Source organism: Phragmites australis, chromosome 5, assembly GCF_958298935.1.
Source record: "Phragmites australis chromosome 5, lpPhrAust1.1, whole genome shotgun sequence".
NCBI classification, from domain to species: domain Eukaryota; kingdom Viridiplantae; phylum Streptophyta; class Magnoliopsida; order Poales; family Poaceae; genus Phragmites; species Phragmites australis.
Window position 1 is genome coordinate 21554150 of NC_084925.1, and position 16541 is coordinate 21570690.

The 16541-nt window shown below is 41.3% G+C and overlaps 1 protein-coding gene across 1 annotated transcript; it reads left to right on the forward strand.

Moving 5' to 3' along the window:
* Positions 1-4797: 4797 nt before the first annotated feature.
* On the forward strand, positions 4798-7632 carry LOC133918915 (transmembrane 9 superfamily member 12-like). Its single transcript, XM_062363044.1, has 2 exons — positions 4798-5154; positions 5257-7632. The coding sequence occupies exon 2, from the start codon at positions 5343-5345 to the stop codon at positions 7302-7304; it is 1962 nt and encodes a 653-aa protein (XP_062219028.1). The 5' UTR covers positions 4798-5154; positions 5257-5342; the 3' UTR covers positions 7305-7632.
* Positions 7633-16541: the final 8909 nt, after the last annotated feature.

Sequence of the window (16541 nt, forward strand, 5' to 3'; positions counted from 1 at the left end):
ATTAGGCACTCACACCAAGCAGCTCGCTGGCCAGCGGCAGCTGGAAAATGCCTCATGGGAGTATGTGCCACCTCTCTGACACGCCTCCTGCACAAGTGCTGAAGTGCTGCGTAGGCCACCAACTGGTACGTGTCAGATTATCGTACTCCAATTGTGTTGACATTCCACGGCTGCCAGCTAGGGTGTCTTGGGCAGTCAAAGATCTGCAGCCACACTTGGCACTTCTAGGATCCATTCTCGTCGTATTCATGCCTGGTGTATTCTGGGCGTCAGGTGTACTCTAGGCGACAACAAGCTCCCCACAGTAACTTGGGAAATCCCTAACCTTGCAAACAACGAACTGTGTTCCAGTCCTCATCTTCCATCTACCGGGGAACACGGAACGGCTTAGAACCAACAAAAAGGGGTTTCAAAAGCGGAAAAATAGAAGGTAAGTGCAGAAGATGTTTTGACAACATAGTGTTTTCAGAAAATAGATAGACACGAGCAAGTCATCCTAAGGTCACATCCTACAACCAAGCATGGCTCTGATACCACTCCTATAAGACCTCAATCCTGAGATCTGTTGTGCCTCCTGTATCAGTCCCTAGGTTAAGTAGCTGATACGCATAGTATAATAATTGTAGTATCACAGTCAAACTCCGTACATAAGTATTAAAGTTACAGAGTACAAAAGGTTACAAACCAAACAATAATAATACGAACCTGGCCGAACGGCTAACAAAAGCGCAGCGGAAAGCAAAGACCCAAGCCACAAGCAGCTAGGATGTGAACACAACTTCTAAGACTACTCTTCATCCTCGCCTTCGCCTCCGACTTTGGCAGCATCTTCCTCCTCATCTGAATGACAGCAAGAGTGAGTACGAAAGGTACTCAGCAAGCCCTATACTACTTCAAGATGTTGATAGATGCATAAATGGGTAATTCAAGGATAAGGCTTTACGGTTTAGTTTTAAGCGTAAAGCGGTTTATGCAGGTATTCAATTCTATCATTTATTATTGACCTTAAAATAGTTTAAATAGTTTAAAACCAGATAACAAGCTTTATCTAGGAGTTTTCTGTCCTGGGAGTGGCTACACCTCACTCCGCGGTCCCTATTATCACATCCGGTGTACCTCTAGTACCACACAGCTTCTGGCGGATCAATCCAGGAACCTCATCACATGGACATCTAGTCCACACACTCACTCGTCAAGACACACGCACCCAGAGTCTACTCAAGCGTGACCATGCCTTCGCGTGTCCATGACCGTGGACACGGCTATTCGAATAGATTTACACTCTACAGAGGTTGTACACTGTACCCACGCGATATGTTCAGCCTCCAACCATTTCAAGCAGATGAGTGAATCATGCCAAGACCCTCCAAACATCTTTTTTGCTGGGCTTTTCTATGAGACACCCCAAGTCCCAGAGGCCATGTACTGAAGGCCAGGTACCTTTTGAAGCCTAGGTCGGTTCTTGATAGAGGTACAGATGGACACTTGGCCTCTCGTTGCTCTTAGCCTCCTAGTATTATGCCCAACTCAGTTTGGTGAAAGAAAGTCAAGTCCTGCCCATTCAGGGTACATGGTAGCAGGGGGGTGGCTAAGCATGACGGCGCAAGACTCGGTCCTTAAGCAATCAGGGCAGGTATCTTCCGACAATGAACACCACAGAGCTGACTCAAGCCCCCAGGAGCATCCTTGTCCAGAGTACTACTCCACCTACCCCACCAAACAATTTCCACCCATTTTTACACATCACCCTCCACATCCCACATGATATCAAGGATTTCACAACTATCACGGAATTCACAACCATCAAGGATTCATGGTATATGAGTAATCATTGATAACAGTAATCTTATCTCTGAGGAGAGGTGTTTCAAAAGCGACGTCGCCGGGGAGACATATTCAATCATAAGCATGCTAAATATCAAGGCGTCGACTGTTATTAATATAGATAACAACAAGTAATCCTAAGGTGATATGTATTTTGGATGATAACATTTATGGTATGGGAACTGTTTAATAGGATTAACTACTACAAGCAATTTGTAAAAGTGGATTATATAGTACATGCGATATATGTCCGATTTTAGTTGATCATGTAGATTAGTTGAAAACATAGGTTCAATATGATCAAGGAGATACGACTTGCCTTCTCCAAAGTTCTCTTCAAAGTCTTGGTTGTAGTCAGGATCTTACTCGCTCCTAATGCTTCTTGCGCAGCACTCGCAGAACTCTAGTTACTCTGCAATTGCAACTATGATCAATAACGGCTATACTAGAGAAGAATCAATTAACACCAAATGGAAAGACAAATGAGTCCTAATGGATATCACAATGTGACAAGTGAGTAGATCTCAATTTTAGATGAATTTCAGCGAAAGAATCGCCGAAATCGGAGCTAGAACGGAGAACTTATGGCTCCTAGAAGATTTAATCTAAAATTAAATCGAGAAAAATATGAAATGGCAGTATTCATAGGTGGGGCCCATGGGTGGGACCCACTAAATAGTAGCCTGGTCCCACTAAATAGTGAATTGGTGGGACCCACATGAACTGTACTGGTTTCTGGTTTGGGCCGAATGGGTTTGGTTGGGCTAGATCTGGGCCTAGGTCGGGCTTGGATGCATAGTACTGGGACGCACAATACTGACCCACTCGGGTTGGGCCAGGTGGCTTAGCGGGCTTTGAAGCTGTGCCAGCCCATGGGGCGTGGCCACTAGAAACCTAGGCTGATGAAGTTAAACGTTGTAATAATGGCATTGTGTGTGATACACTGATGAAGTCGCTACATGTATGAAACTTGATCCTGACATACATGTGGTTTGCATCTGGTTTATCCCTTTATAAAATCGGGTGTGACAATACCCATTAGTACTATAGGGTTATAGTAATTCTAACTTGATATTTGATGAAATTGATATGTATTCATTCTTAGTGGTGCTGCTGTCTCAAGGATGTCTTGCAAACGAATCATATTGACGCAGAATGACTGCATAAGCTTTTGACGGATTTACCAGTGGGTAAAAAATCGATACTAGCTATCATTATTAACTGTGATAATTAAACAGTTATTGTCAAAGTGAATAGTTATAAGGACAATATGAAATCCTCAATACATGTAAAGAGACGATTGAAATCTATTAGAAAACTGAGCAACTCCTGAGTGATAGCCTTGGATTATACCCAAACAACTAAGAACCTAGCATATCCATTTACAAAGGGACACAAAATGTGATGGATAATGCATTGAAGGAGATGGGTATGAGACCTATATGAGTTATACTATAGTGGTAACCCAGCCTATGTGATCAGAGATCCTGTGAATTAGGTCGTGGGAATAACAAGTTATTGGTTAAATGAAGGAGAGTACTACACAACCCACCCTAGTGAAGATGCAATACTCTCAAAATTTGTAAAGCATATTGTCTATTTCCTTAATGTGTTCTATTGGCTGTAACTAGTAAAAATTTTGTATTATAGGGCATTCTTGAAAGAACACACCTAGATAAGATTGATTATTAGTCACATTCTATGAGCCTTGAGTGATCTCTAATATGTTCATAAAGAGACCAAGGAGTACGACTTATATGCTTTACCTAAGGGATAGCCTACTACAACAAAGTATCACTTATGGCTTTAAGTGAAACCTGCTTGCACAAAACTTATAATTCAAGGCATATTCCATTGTCCAAGTTGTGAATAATTATAGCTTTGAGGTCTAGGTGAATATTTAACCCTAACAGGTCTCCATCAAAATACTGGTATATTAAACCGCTTTGGGAATATGTAAATTCCTATGGGACCTTGAGATTTGGTGGGAGATTGTTATGATATATGGGTCTAGTCCATTTTATTTTGAGTATAATTCTTAATAAATCTCAAAGGCCCATTAGGTGAAGAGGTGTGGTTGGTTTTAGTCCCACGTTGCTAGTGGAAGTGGAGGGAGAAGTTAAAAGGAGTTATGTCCTCCATCCTACTAGGACATATGGATGAGAAGACTAGAAGAACACACGTGTGCGCACACACTCGCTCGCCTTGCCTTGCCAGGTCAAGGCAGGGTGAACCAGTGGCGGAGCCACGTTATGGACTGTGGGTGCACATGCACCCCCTTTCCATCTAAAAGTATTATTAAAATTAGCTCTGATAAACAGTAAATTACTGTAGCTCCAATTAACAGTAAAGAGCCATGCACCCCCCTCTCTCCGATGCTGGCTTCGCCCCTGGGGTGAACAGGGTGGGTGCACGATACCTGCGTGAATAGTTCACTGAAATTGGGTCTAGTTGGTTGCACAAGCGCAATCTCCTTTGGCAGTTTACTCTTTTGTTGCGTAGAAAACAGTCCACGACCGCGGCCACAAAGTATATGCACAATTAGAGTTTCGCCTCTCCTCTCTGCCACGCTTCCATAGGTAGTCTACTATGTCCCACTGCGCCAGTGTGCATCAGTAATCGTGTACCGGGAGATAACGAATAAGGTTTTTGGAAAATGCTCAACGCGACTGCTCCTGTTCTACTTCCTCTTCACCATCGACTGCGCGTGATCTGCTTCCTGTTCACCAGCACCTTCTACATTGACATCACAAGGGCTTCTATGTCTCCCGCTGTTAATCAGTATATTTGTTATGATCAACTTTTATTTATTTATGTTTGTCATGCAGAGCAGTGCTTTGATGATCCTGTTAGCAAGTACTTTTAAGAGTTAAATGTGTACTTATGTTATATATATATATTTATAATGTATTGTTGCTATCACGATGATGTCAACACCAATCGCACCTCAGAGCAGCTTTCTGTGCATATGTGTCTAGAGTCTAGACGGGTATAAAATTTGGCGGGTTCTCCCCCCTCCTCGATTTCGCCGGGGAAGCGTTTACTTCTTCCACTCCTCCATCTCGAAGCGAGAGCGAGGGAGAGGGAGAGAAGCGCGCGCCCATGTCTTGACCCCTATCCTAGTAGCATTCTGGATCTGGATCTGAATCTGTAGTTGATCACCACCCACCGCACCTCAGCTTTTCACTTGGTTCGACCGCCGCCGAAGAAGAAGAAGAAGAAGAAGAACGGCAGCCGCCGGGCTCTGCTGCCTGGCTCTACCGAAGAACGGCGGGCAGCGTCGTTTGGATTCATCCAAATCCAATTCAGGGTCCCTGCTTTCTTTCGTTGGTAAGGAACCCTAACTTGCTTCGATACAATTCAATTTGTTCTGATCTCTTGCCTGCTTTAATTTTTGAGCTATCAAATTCAAATCCAATCCAAATTTTCCAGGAAGGAAAAAAGGATCCAACGCTAAGTTCGCCTCTGATTTGCTTTGCTTGCGGGTCGTGATTGAGCGATCACAAGGAATTGCCAAGATGGCTTCGTCGTCCCAATGGATCTCGGCGTCCCTGCTTGTCCTGCTGTTGAGCCTGCACCCGGGTGTCCACTCCTTCTACCTCCCGGGCACCTTCATGCACACCTACTCCCCCGGAGAGCCCATCTCGGCCAAGGTCAACTCCCTCACCTCCATCGAGACCGAGATGCCCTTCAGCTACTACAGCCTGCCCTACTGCAAGCCTCCGGAGGGCGTCAAGAAGAGCGCTGAGAACCTCGGCGAGATCCTCATGGGCGACCAGATCGACAACTCGCCATACCGCTTCCGTGTCAACATCAATGAGTCCGTGTACCTTTGCACTACGGACCCGCTCACCAAGGAGCAGGCCGAGCTGCTCAAGAAGCGCGCGCGAGATCTGTACCAGGTCAACATGGTCCTGGACAATCTGCCGGCCATGCGGTTCACCGAGCAGAACGGGGTCACGATCCAATGGACTGGGTTCCCGGTCGGGTACAACCCAAAAGGAAGCAATGAGGATTATGTCATTAATCATCTCAGGTTCAGGGTCTTGGTCCATCAGTACCAGGCGCAGGGCGATGTCGTGTTCACGAGTGACGATGGTGTTGCGATGGTTGAGTCCGATCACAAGAGTGGATACCAGATTGTTGGGTTCGAGGTCGTGCCTTGCAGTGTCAGGCGTGATCCTGAGGCTATGTCCAAACTCAAGATGTATGACAAGGTTGACTCTGTGAATTGCCCATTCGAGCTTGAGAAATCTCAGCTGATCCGCGAGAATGAGCGGATTACGTTTACGTACGAGGTTGAGTATGTCAAGAGCAACATCAGGTGGCCATCGAGGTGGGATGCGTACCTCAGGATGGATGGTGCCAAGGTGCACTGGTTCTCGATCATGAATTCAATGATGGTCGTCTTCTTCCTGGCTGGTATTGTGTTTGTCATATTCTTGAGGACTGTCCGCAGGGATCTGACAAGATATGAGGAGATGGACAAGGAAGCACAGGCTCAGATGAATGAGGAGCTCTCGGGATGGAAACTTGTTGTTGCTGATGTCTTCAGAGAGCCCTGCTGTTCAAAACTCTTGTGTGTTATGGTCGCTGATGGTATCCAGATCACCGGTATGGCAATTGTAACAATTGTGTTTGCTGCTCTGGGGTTCCTCTCACCTGCTTCCCGGGGAATGCTCCTGACCGGAATGATTATTCTCTACCTCTTCCTCGGTATTATTGCTGGATATGTTGGTGTCCGTGTTTGGAGGACTATCAAAGGAACCTCACAAGGGTGGAAATCTGTTGCTTGGCTGACTGCTTGCTTCTTCCCTGGCATTGTTTTCATCATCCTCACTGTGCTCAACTCCATTCTGTGGGGCAAGAAGAGCACTGGAGCTCTACCCATCTCATTGTTCTTCACCCTCCTGGCCCTGTGGTTCTGCATCTCTGTGCCACTCACACTTGTCGGAGGCTTGCTAGGTACGCGTGCTGCAAGCATTGAGTACCCTGTCCGCACCAACCAAATTCCACGAGAGATCCCTGAGCGCAAGTTCCCCTCATGGCTGCTTGTGCTCGGTGCGGGAACATTGCCTTTCGGTACCCTCTTCATCGAACTCTTCTTCATCCTTTCCAGCATTTGGTTGGGGAGATTCTACTATGTCTTTGGCTTCCTGTTCATTGTCCTTTTCCTGCTGGTCATAGTCTGTGGTGAGGTTTCTGTGGTTCTAACCTACATGCATCTTTGCGTGGAGGACTGGAGGTGGTGGTGGAAAGCCTTCTTTGCTTCTGGTTCTGTCGCATTCTACGTCTTCCTATACTCGATCAACTACCTGGTGTTCGATCTCAGGAGCCTGAGTGGACCAATCTCCACAACACTCTACCTCGGCTATTCCCTGATCATGGCTCTTGCAATCATGCTCTCCACCGGTGCCATTGGCTTCCTGCTCTCTTTCTACTTCGTTCACTACCTCTTCTCATCTGTTAAGATTGACTAGAGGTGCCCACTCCCTCTTGCTGCAGTAGAGTCACCTGATCCTGGTGATGATAGTTAGTTACCCCTAAAAACACTAGACAATAATATCAAATTAAAGAATGGATACATGGCCACGGCATTGGCTTTTGGCCCTGGTTAATTCTGCCATTTGGAGTAGCACAGTTACTTGAGTTCAATCTTATTTCTTAGACATGTTTGTAATGCTTCAGCTATGTTTTATTGATTTTTTGTAATACTATTCTGTTGTGCTTGCTCTGGGCATTTCTGAGCAGCCTTTGTTGGTGGAACACTTGACAGCTATTCAATATGAGACAAGTTATTCATTTACAGTTTCTTATGATTTTGAAAAGGCTATACTGTGTGATTACAGATGTTATGATGTTTGCACTGACTGGCTTGACAAGCTTCTTAGGTACAGTTTCTTATGATTTTGATAAGGTTATCTACTGAGCTTACAAATGTTCTGTTGTTACTGAAATTTGTAATGATTCTCATATTGAATCGTCGAGCGGTTGCTAATTGCTACACATATTCTGATGTTTGCAACGAGTTAATACTGCCGTGTGATTGACTTAACACATGCTATTACTAAACTTTGCTGTTTTGCTCAAACTCTCATTTCAATCTTTGCTGTTTACCGGTACAGTTACTATTTCTGCTCATCACGCGTATCAACCTGACTACATATGCCTTGTTAGATGAACATGTGAGGTGATATATGGTTTGGTGCTATGTTTGACACCATATTGATGGATTGCCAATCGAATTTAAGTGGTGGGCAATTTTAGCCCTTTCTACATCATTCACTTTTGACCAATTTCTCGGATGGCAGCTAAACCGTCATCCTGAAGGGTGCTTTATTCGGTGATCAGCTATGTTGATGGCTTGACGAAATGTATCGACCTTTTTCGGTGATCAGCTGGAAGGCAGTCTTCTTTGCTGTTGCTGCTCAAACTATTCTTTCCTTGGCGTTGCGCTGTTCTTCTCAGCCTCGACTCGTAACAATCCAACAAACAAAATCTACCAGAAACCTAATGTTGATGTTGATTGCTTTGATTTTCGATGCCCCATCTTCTACAATCTACAGGTCTACTTTTTTCTGCACTACCATGCACCTTCAGAATAGTACATCAGAGGAAAATGTATCTATGGTTAGGATTTCTACATGCCAGATCAGACATGCCTCTTGCTTTGGATGCACAGATCCTTTTGATTTCTTGACAGATGTGACCTGGCTGTTCTAGCGAAAGGTACTCCTGGTAGTGTGCTCTCTAAGAAATGCGACCCTTTTCGTGGTCATGCAAATTGCAATGGCACTCTCTTTGTTTATTCGGGAGATCGTTTGTTGGTTCATATCTCAGGTTCTCCACCCCTCCGCCGACCTTTTTCTAAGGTTCATAAAATCACTTGAGGCCTGAAAACCGGGATCCAGCGGTAACCAAAAATTTGAGGTTATCGTGAAAATCGGTTGAAATTCGGTGAGAATTCGGTTTAATTCATTTGGTCAAATTTGAAAATCAGGGACAAAATCAGACCGAATCGAACCAGAGAAAACCGGTCGAATTACACTGATAATCGAGCGCATTCACTGATTTATCGACTGATTTTTCCGCATTTTGTTTTTAAAACCGCTCGAATTTCATCTAAAACCACTCGGTTTTATCAAAATCACTCGGTTTTCTCGAATTTCAGGAAAGTTAAAAAAAAACCAAAAAAATAGCTCAACCCCGTAAAATCAATAACTAACTCATTTGAGCTTCTAATCAAGTGAAACAAATTTTGTTGTTTTCTTTGTATCATGATCTACATGAAAAAAGTATTTATACTCATAAAAAGATTGAATATTTTCCGTGAGAAAATGTGTTTGCTAAACATAATTAAATACATAGTTAATTATTTACTAATCAAAAAATCTTGAAACCAATTTTTTAGTCTTTTTACATTATCTTATGTCTTCTAAAAATACATGAACTCATGAAATAGTTATTGTAACATGCAGGATTGTGTAAATATGTTGCAACTAGATTAATTCATAACTCACCCATCACTCCTCCAAAATTAGTGAAACCACTTTTATTAATTAACGTGTACTATTATTTTTGTAGAAAAAACAATGGTAGACATGAAAAGTTAATTATAGTACTGTTTCTTAACATATTCACTTTATGCTTATGAACTTTGTAAAAATCATGGAGAAATTAATAAAACTCTAAAGAAAGTTAAACTAATTTTAAAGATCCTCTTAAGATAATCCATACACAAGAAAAATATGCGTTTGCATGTTACGCTTTTTCTTAACATGAGTTAATAAATGAGTTGCACGCTTCGCCTTTTTTTTTCAAATTTCCTCTCTATAAAATATGATACAAACGACATTATTTTTAAAAAAATATTTCACATAAGGTCTTAGAATTGTCTCTAGTTTTTTAGGATTTTTTTGCAAATTTTTATATTTTTATATATTTTTGATTTTTTTAATTCAAATTTGAATACCGGTCGACTTCTAAATGTGATGCGGACCGGTAAGGTCGGTAACCATGGTGATTACCGATGAATTTTTTAACTCTATCTTTTTCCATCAAACTATGATTATTTGTTAAGAAATAATACATAAGGTTTAGGGCCTATTTGGAACACATGATTCTAAAAGCATGGGAATAGGAAAAACACACAATTGGAATGCCCAAGTACCTTAAATCCTATAGAATGAAAAAGCACAGGAAAACTACAAGAATGACTGTTTGGATAGAGCACAAGAGAAACATAGGAATCAAATGAGAGAGATAAACACGAGAGAAATTTTCCATGAGGTTGGACCTCATGTTACAATTCTCCAAAATTCCTATGAAAGAAGCCATTCTATAGGATTTTCATAGGAATTTGACAAGTCTATTCCTTTATTCCAAAGGATCCTTATAGGAAAAAAAATCCTAAGTATTGAAATCCTCCAAAATTCCTATAATCCAAAGAAAGCCTTAGTCTTCTGAATGCTATATAATGGACTTGAGGTTCCCAACCTCAGAAAGATGAACATCAAGGTCAAAGAAAAGCTTAATGAATATATAAAAATTATTATTTAGAAAAGTGATCATGATATTGAGAGCATCACTTTTGTAGATAGGTTTGTTTTCTTTAGCTGTACTATGAAGAGGGATTGGGTTTAGCAGATTGATCTAGTGTCTTTATATTAGTTACCTACTAGATGATGAATACTAGGTTTGGCGAGCTTTGATAGACCAGAATGAAGACCCAAGATATTAAGAAAGAGAAGCCACAAAGACTAAGACTTGAGAAAGATTGAATTGGACAAGTCCTCCTGGAAACCTAGTCACCATATGATGTTGCAGGCATTGTATGATATGATGCCTGTGGGCAACTAGAGCAGAAAGATTTCCAGGATTCATAGAGGAAATCACTGTATAATGTAGTGGCACCATATGATATAATGGCCAATGAGATGGAGCATCGTATGTCTGTTGCAGAGAGGTTGCAAGACGGAGCAACGTACTTAATTTTCAGAAGGTTTTAGGCTTCGGAGAAGAATGTCACCATGCCATGCGGTGGATTCTAACAATGCTCCAACATTCGAATTTCAAATCGGTGAAAAGGGGGTCACCGTAAGATGTAGTGAGGTCACCAAATGTTATGGTGACTACGAATTTTGCAGATTCCTTCCTAACAATTAGTTTTTAGTGTTGGCTGTATTTATACCCTATCCACTTGTCATTTGAGGTTGCTCACTCCCACCACAAGGCATACACACATATTCAAGAGGGTTTAAGTCACCTAAAAGTTGAAGTTGAAGATCAAGACAATTAACAAAAGATTAAGGACTTGATTAATACTGGTTTAGGCCTAGCATGCATCTAGCTAGGTGATTAGCCTATAGTTGGATCAAGTGAGTGATCCGCACTTGTTACTCTAAATGTTTGCCTACACCTAGATAGATCGGTGGCTGTGAGTCTTGCGAGACCATTCAATCGAGTTTCTGGAGCATCCGTAAGCGTATGAGCAAGAGGAGTGGCTTGTCCTAGAGCAGCGAAGCACTACCATAGTAAAGATGGGTGTGAGCATTCGGGTGCACCTAGCGGGAGACCCACCAGTGTGGGGGCCTCTAATAGCAAGAACCGTGGAGTTATTCAATCGATACCACAAGAAAAAGTCATCATACTAAATTTGCACTCTCTAACTCATTTACATTCCGCACTTATTTACTGCACCATTTAAATTCTGCATTTAACTTTTCTAGAGTTGCCATATGCAGTTTGTAGGATTGAAACCTACGGCGAAAAAAACTTTGTTATGTTAGAGTAGCCAAACTAGATAAGCCTAGAACACATTTAGATAGAAATTAATTTATATTTATTTTTTTGATTTGGATTGAATAGTTTTAGAAGCCTTAATTTGACCCCTCCCTTTCTTAGGGAGTTAACGACCCTTGCAATTGGTATTAGAGGCTCACATGTGGACATTTTAGGCTTCACTGCCTAGTGAGAAAGTTATATCAGGGCATGAGACGAATATTGGTAGGGCTCCTCACTTTGAGGGCATAAATTTTTTCATTGAAAAATTCTCATGTCTTACTATCTGGAGGCAAAAAGATTAGAAATTTGGAGAGTGGTAGATGTCGGCATGAACCACTTGCATAGACTTAACAACCCTACTAAAGCTAACAAAGAAGAGTTAAAATTCAATGCTATAGCTAGAAGCATTTTATTTTCATCTATTAGCATTAATATCTTTAATCGTGTTTATAGTCTTACCAATGGTCATGATATTTGGACCACTCTCATTGAAATTCATGATTGTTCAAAAGATGTGCGTAAAGAAAAATATTATGTTGTGAAGTCTAAATTGAGTAATTTTGGCATGCTTCCTCATGAAAATGCTAATGCCATGTACTTACGGTTAAATGTTATTATCAATAAGTTCAATGGCATACGCTTGACACAAATAAAAGATTAATATGTGGTGAGAAAGATGTTTCAAGTTCTCATTTGGACCAGATATTACACAATCATCACCATCCTTCACAACCATAAAGATTTGTGCAAGATGACGCCCACAAAGTGCTTGGGAAGCTCGCTGCACATGAGCCTTACTTGTATGAAGGGCAATCTTCATTAACCCAAAAGAGTTTTGCTCTTGCAAGCAAGCAAGAAAAGATGAAAAAAGAGTCAAGCTCATGTTCGAGTGAATGATGATGATTCAATTGAAGATGAAGTTGATTCGGAAGTTTTTGAGATAATAAAAAAAATGGACAAAACTTTGAAGAAGATGAACTCCAAAGGCATCACAATGACAATTGAAGATATAGGATTCACACACATGAGTAAAGAACAAAGGAAGAATAAGTATCTTGGATGTAAATAAAGACTGCACTACATTGAGTATTGCTCATATCTTGTCGAGAAGAAGAAGGACAAGCTCGAAGAAAACAAAAGAAAGAAATGTTATGAAGAGAGAAGGCACTCACATGCATATGCAAGAGATTGGCCACCCTAACTACCAAAGAATCAATTCCTCCGCCACCTTAGTCTTCATCATCACACATATGCCTCATAGCCAAAGGTGAAATTAAAATCAGTACAAGTGATGATGACTCTGACTCCGACTCCGAATCTCCTACTTACGGTGAGCTTGTTAAATTAATCAATTAGCAACAAAAGGCCTTAGCAAAAATAACTAAGAGGTTCAACATCCTTAAGATGCTTTTTCTATTTGCTACAAATTATAAAGAATCAGCTAGCAAATACGAATTGCTTAACAAGGAACATGAAGATCATAGTGCCAGATTTAAGGATCTTGAGCAACAATATAAGGCCTCAAAGAAGCCATCCATCTCGCTTTTTCATGTTAATTCTAAGATAGGTGCCTCTATTTTTTGTGATAATTTAGTTGATGTTCCATGATCATCTACTTGCAAAGAAAATATTTATGTTGAGACTAACCTTGCAAATGAGAACAATAAGCTCAAGCAATAAGTAGAGAAACTCAAGAAGGACTTGGAATATATGAAGCAAAGTAATATCAAACCTACTCAAGATATTGGTTGATATGGGCATGAGCTTTAGGGCCTGTTTTTTGGGGCTTTTGCTTTTGGTATTTTTTGAAAAACTATGCTTTTGGCTTGTTTGAAAAGCTGCTTTTGGAAATAGGTTGTTGGCTTCTACAATAAATTTTTGGTTTCTTAGCACATAGCTTCTTAGAAAAACATCTCTCAGTGAGCTTCTCAGCTTTAATTCATTTTTTCTCAGAAGCAGGCTTTTGGCTTCTCCAGAACCACGTTTGTTCTGGCTTCTAGCAGCAGCAGAAGCAAAACAAGAAGTAGGAAACAAACAGGGCCTTAGTCAACAGTTCATAGGATTGACTCAAGGCAAGAGAAAGGGTCCACCAAGAAGAAGCTTGTGGAGAGAGAAAATATGACTTACTATTTATGCTATGAAGAAGGATATAAGTCATATCAATACAAGCAACTCAAGAAGAAGGAGAAGAAAAAGAAAATTACTACCTCCAACAAGACCAATAAGAAAAATATCAAAGGCCCCCCACTATCTCCTCTAGAAGTGTAGGGATCGGTGACGCCCTAAGAGGGGAGGTGAATTATGACACTTAAAACTATTTCGGCTCAAAAAACAACACAAGATAAACCTACATCAATTTCTATCTAAATATGCTCTAGGTTTATCTAGTGTGTTACTCTACCGATCAAAGCGTTTGCAACCTATCTAACAAGGTAAATTACAAGTAAGTAATTGCAGAAATGTAAATAAGGTAGAGAGAGCAAACTCGGCACAAGAATTTTTTCCCATGGTACCAATGGCATGAATGCCACCCCTAATCCACGTTGGACCTCCACAAAGGATATGCTCTTGGTTGGCATCCGGTCACTGCGTTTGAGCCACCGAATCACAAAGACAAGGCCTCCACCCAGATGAGCCACTAAGCCACCAAGGCAAGGTCTCACCACTAGCCTCTCTTCAGGTTCCTTGCCACCGTGATCACTACGGAGCTTGAGCCACAAAGGCAAGGGTCTCCGCGTCCCCGCACAATCGCCTTGCCGCCGCTCCACACCAAGTAGGAGGGTCAACAAGCTTGTCGGCGAGTCACTAAGACTCTAAGGTGCCGGTGTACCAAGAGATACACTGTTGGATCACTCCTTGACCCACTCTCTAGGTAGCAATCACCTAGCAACTCACTCTCTAGGTCTATAAGCACTAATCACTCACTACTCTTGTGCTTAATCGCCTTAGATGATCACTTTAAGCACTTTGGTGGCTTGGATGTCTTCTCAGGTGTATATGAACTTCTCTGAACTCCAGCACACTAAAATAACTGAGTGGAGGGGTATTTATAGCCTCAAACTCGCGCACTAGTCATTAACCCAATAGCTCTAAAAAGTTGTTAACACCGGATGAACCGGTAAGAGCAATAGTACTAACACTGGATCATCCGGTGAGTACTTCCTCAGAAACTAGCCGTTGGAACCCCACTCAAGCCTTTGTGAACACTGGATACTCTAGTGCATACTCCATCTTCATCACCGGACTTTCCGGTGAGTATACCTTAGCCATCCGAGCCAACATCTTCTCTATGTAAATTACTCCGGTGTATTCTCCGGTGCACATCACTTCATCACCGGACCATCTGGTGCGTTATCCTTAGCCTGCCGAACCAATGCAACCCTCTCTGAAAAATATGCTCCGGTGTACACATGTTCATAGCACCGGACCTTCTGGTGAGGTCACTGTATTTTCCCCTTTGTCAACAATGCTCCGGTGCATTCCTCGGGTAAGTTCAAATCAATCACCGGACTATCCGACGGGGTCTTCTTCTTCATCATCTTTGCAATGTTCATTGTCCGGTGCACTTCTCTTCATCGCCGGACCTTCCGGTTGTTGACCTTCAATCTTCAACAGATGCAACCTTCTCTAGTGGAAATGCTCCGATGTGTGCAACCATGTGAACACCAGACCATCCGTGAAGTAATTTCTCCTGTGACTTTTTCCAATTCAACCAAATTTTATCCCGGCTTCGGTGGCTTCTTCATGTATTGCATCCATGAGACTTACTAACATATATTCTTGACAAATATGTTAGTCCTAATGACTATGTTGTCATTAATCACCAAAATCACAATCATGGCCTAATAGGGCCATTTTCGCTACGATTACCCCCTTTTGGGTGATTGATAACAACACAACCAAAGCAAGTGGCAAATAACAAATGATTCCACATTGCTTGGATGCATATTCTTACCACTTAGTCCCCCTTTCTCCATTGCCACCATCTCCCTTAATTTGACCTAAGCAAGAGCTTGTCCCCCTTTGTTAATCTTCATGTATCTTGCACTTGCTATAATCTCACCTCATTGTTCATCTTTCATTCCTTGCTTTAGTCATCAAACTTCTCCCCCTTTATCAACAATCTTCCAAAAAAGACTATATGCACATGTTGAACTTAAAGGGAAAAACATTAGAGCACATGGGAGAGAGGTTCATTAATTATGATCAATAATACCAATTGTAATGATACCAATTGTAGGAATCACACCACAAAAGCATATCAATTGAAAGCTATAAAAGCACATGGATCATAATTCATGAAACTCACATAATATAGTCTAAACTCCCCCTATATGTGTTCATACATATGATGAGAAAGAAACATATGCACAACTAGAAAATATATCAAGATAGGAAGTTTAAGCTATACTATGCATGGATGTAGCTTAAATGAACAAAGATTTGACAATGATACCAATTAAAGAGTTTAAGCATTGCATACCTCCGAGACATATTGATTGATCCAAGAGACTACAAGAGATGCAACTTGAAACACATATTAGTCTCAAAATCACAACATATAGGATATACTCCTCCTAAATGTGTGCATACAAGTTTTGAATAATTGTGAGATATATACACTTGTTATTGATAACAATGAGGATTTATCTTATACATTGGATCATGGCACATCAAAGATATCAATTGTAAAACTACTGCCATAAAAGAAACCTACCACTAATAAATAATGTAGGTTGCTCATGGATAAGAGAGAAATACAAGCAACCTACCATATGAGATTTACACTAGGCATTACAATAAATTGAAATGAGCACATGCAATCCTAGACAAGGCAAATGAGCTAGAAACAAAACAAAATACATGAACAAGAATCTAGCTACACCTACCACTTTTACCTTTGGATGGGGATTTGGGTATGTGATGATTATAAT

Bases quoted from the DNA above. Each gene is read 5' to 3' on its own strand.
- LOC133918915 (XM_062363044.1), top strand. From the start codon at position 5,343: ATGGCTTCGTCGTCCCAATGGATCTCGGCGTCCCTGCTTGTCCTGCTG.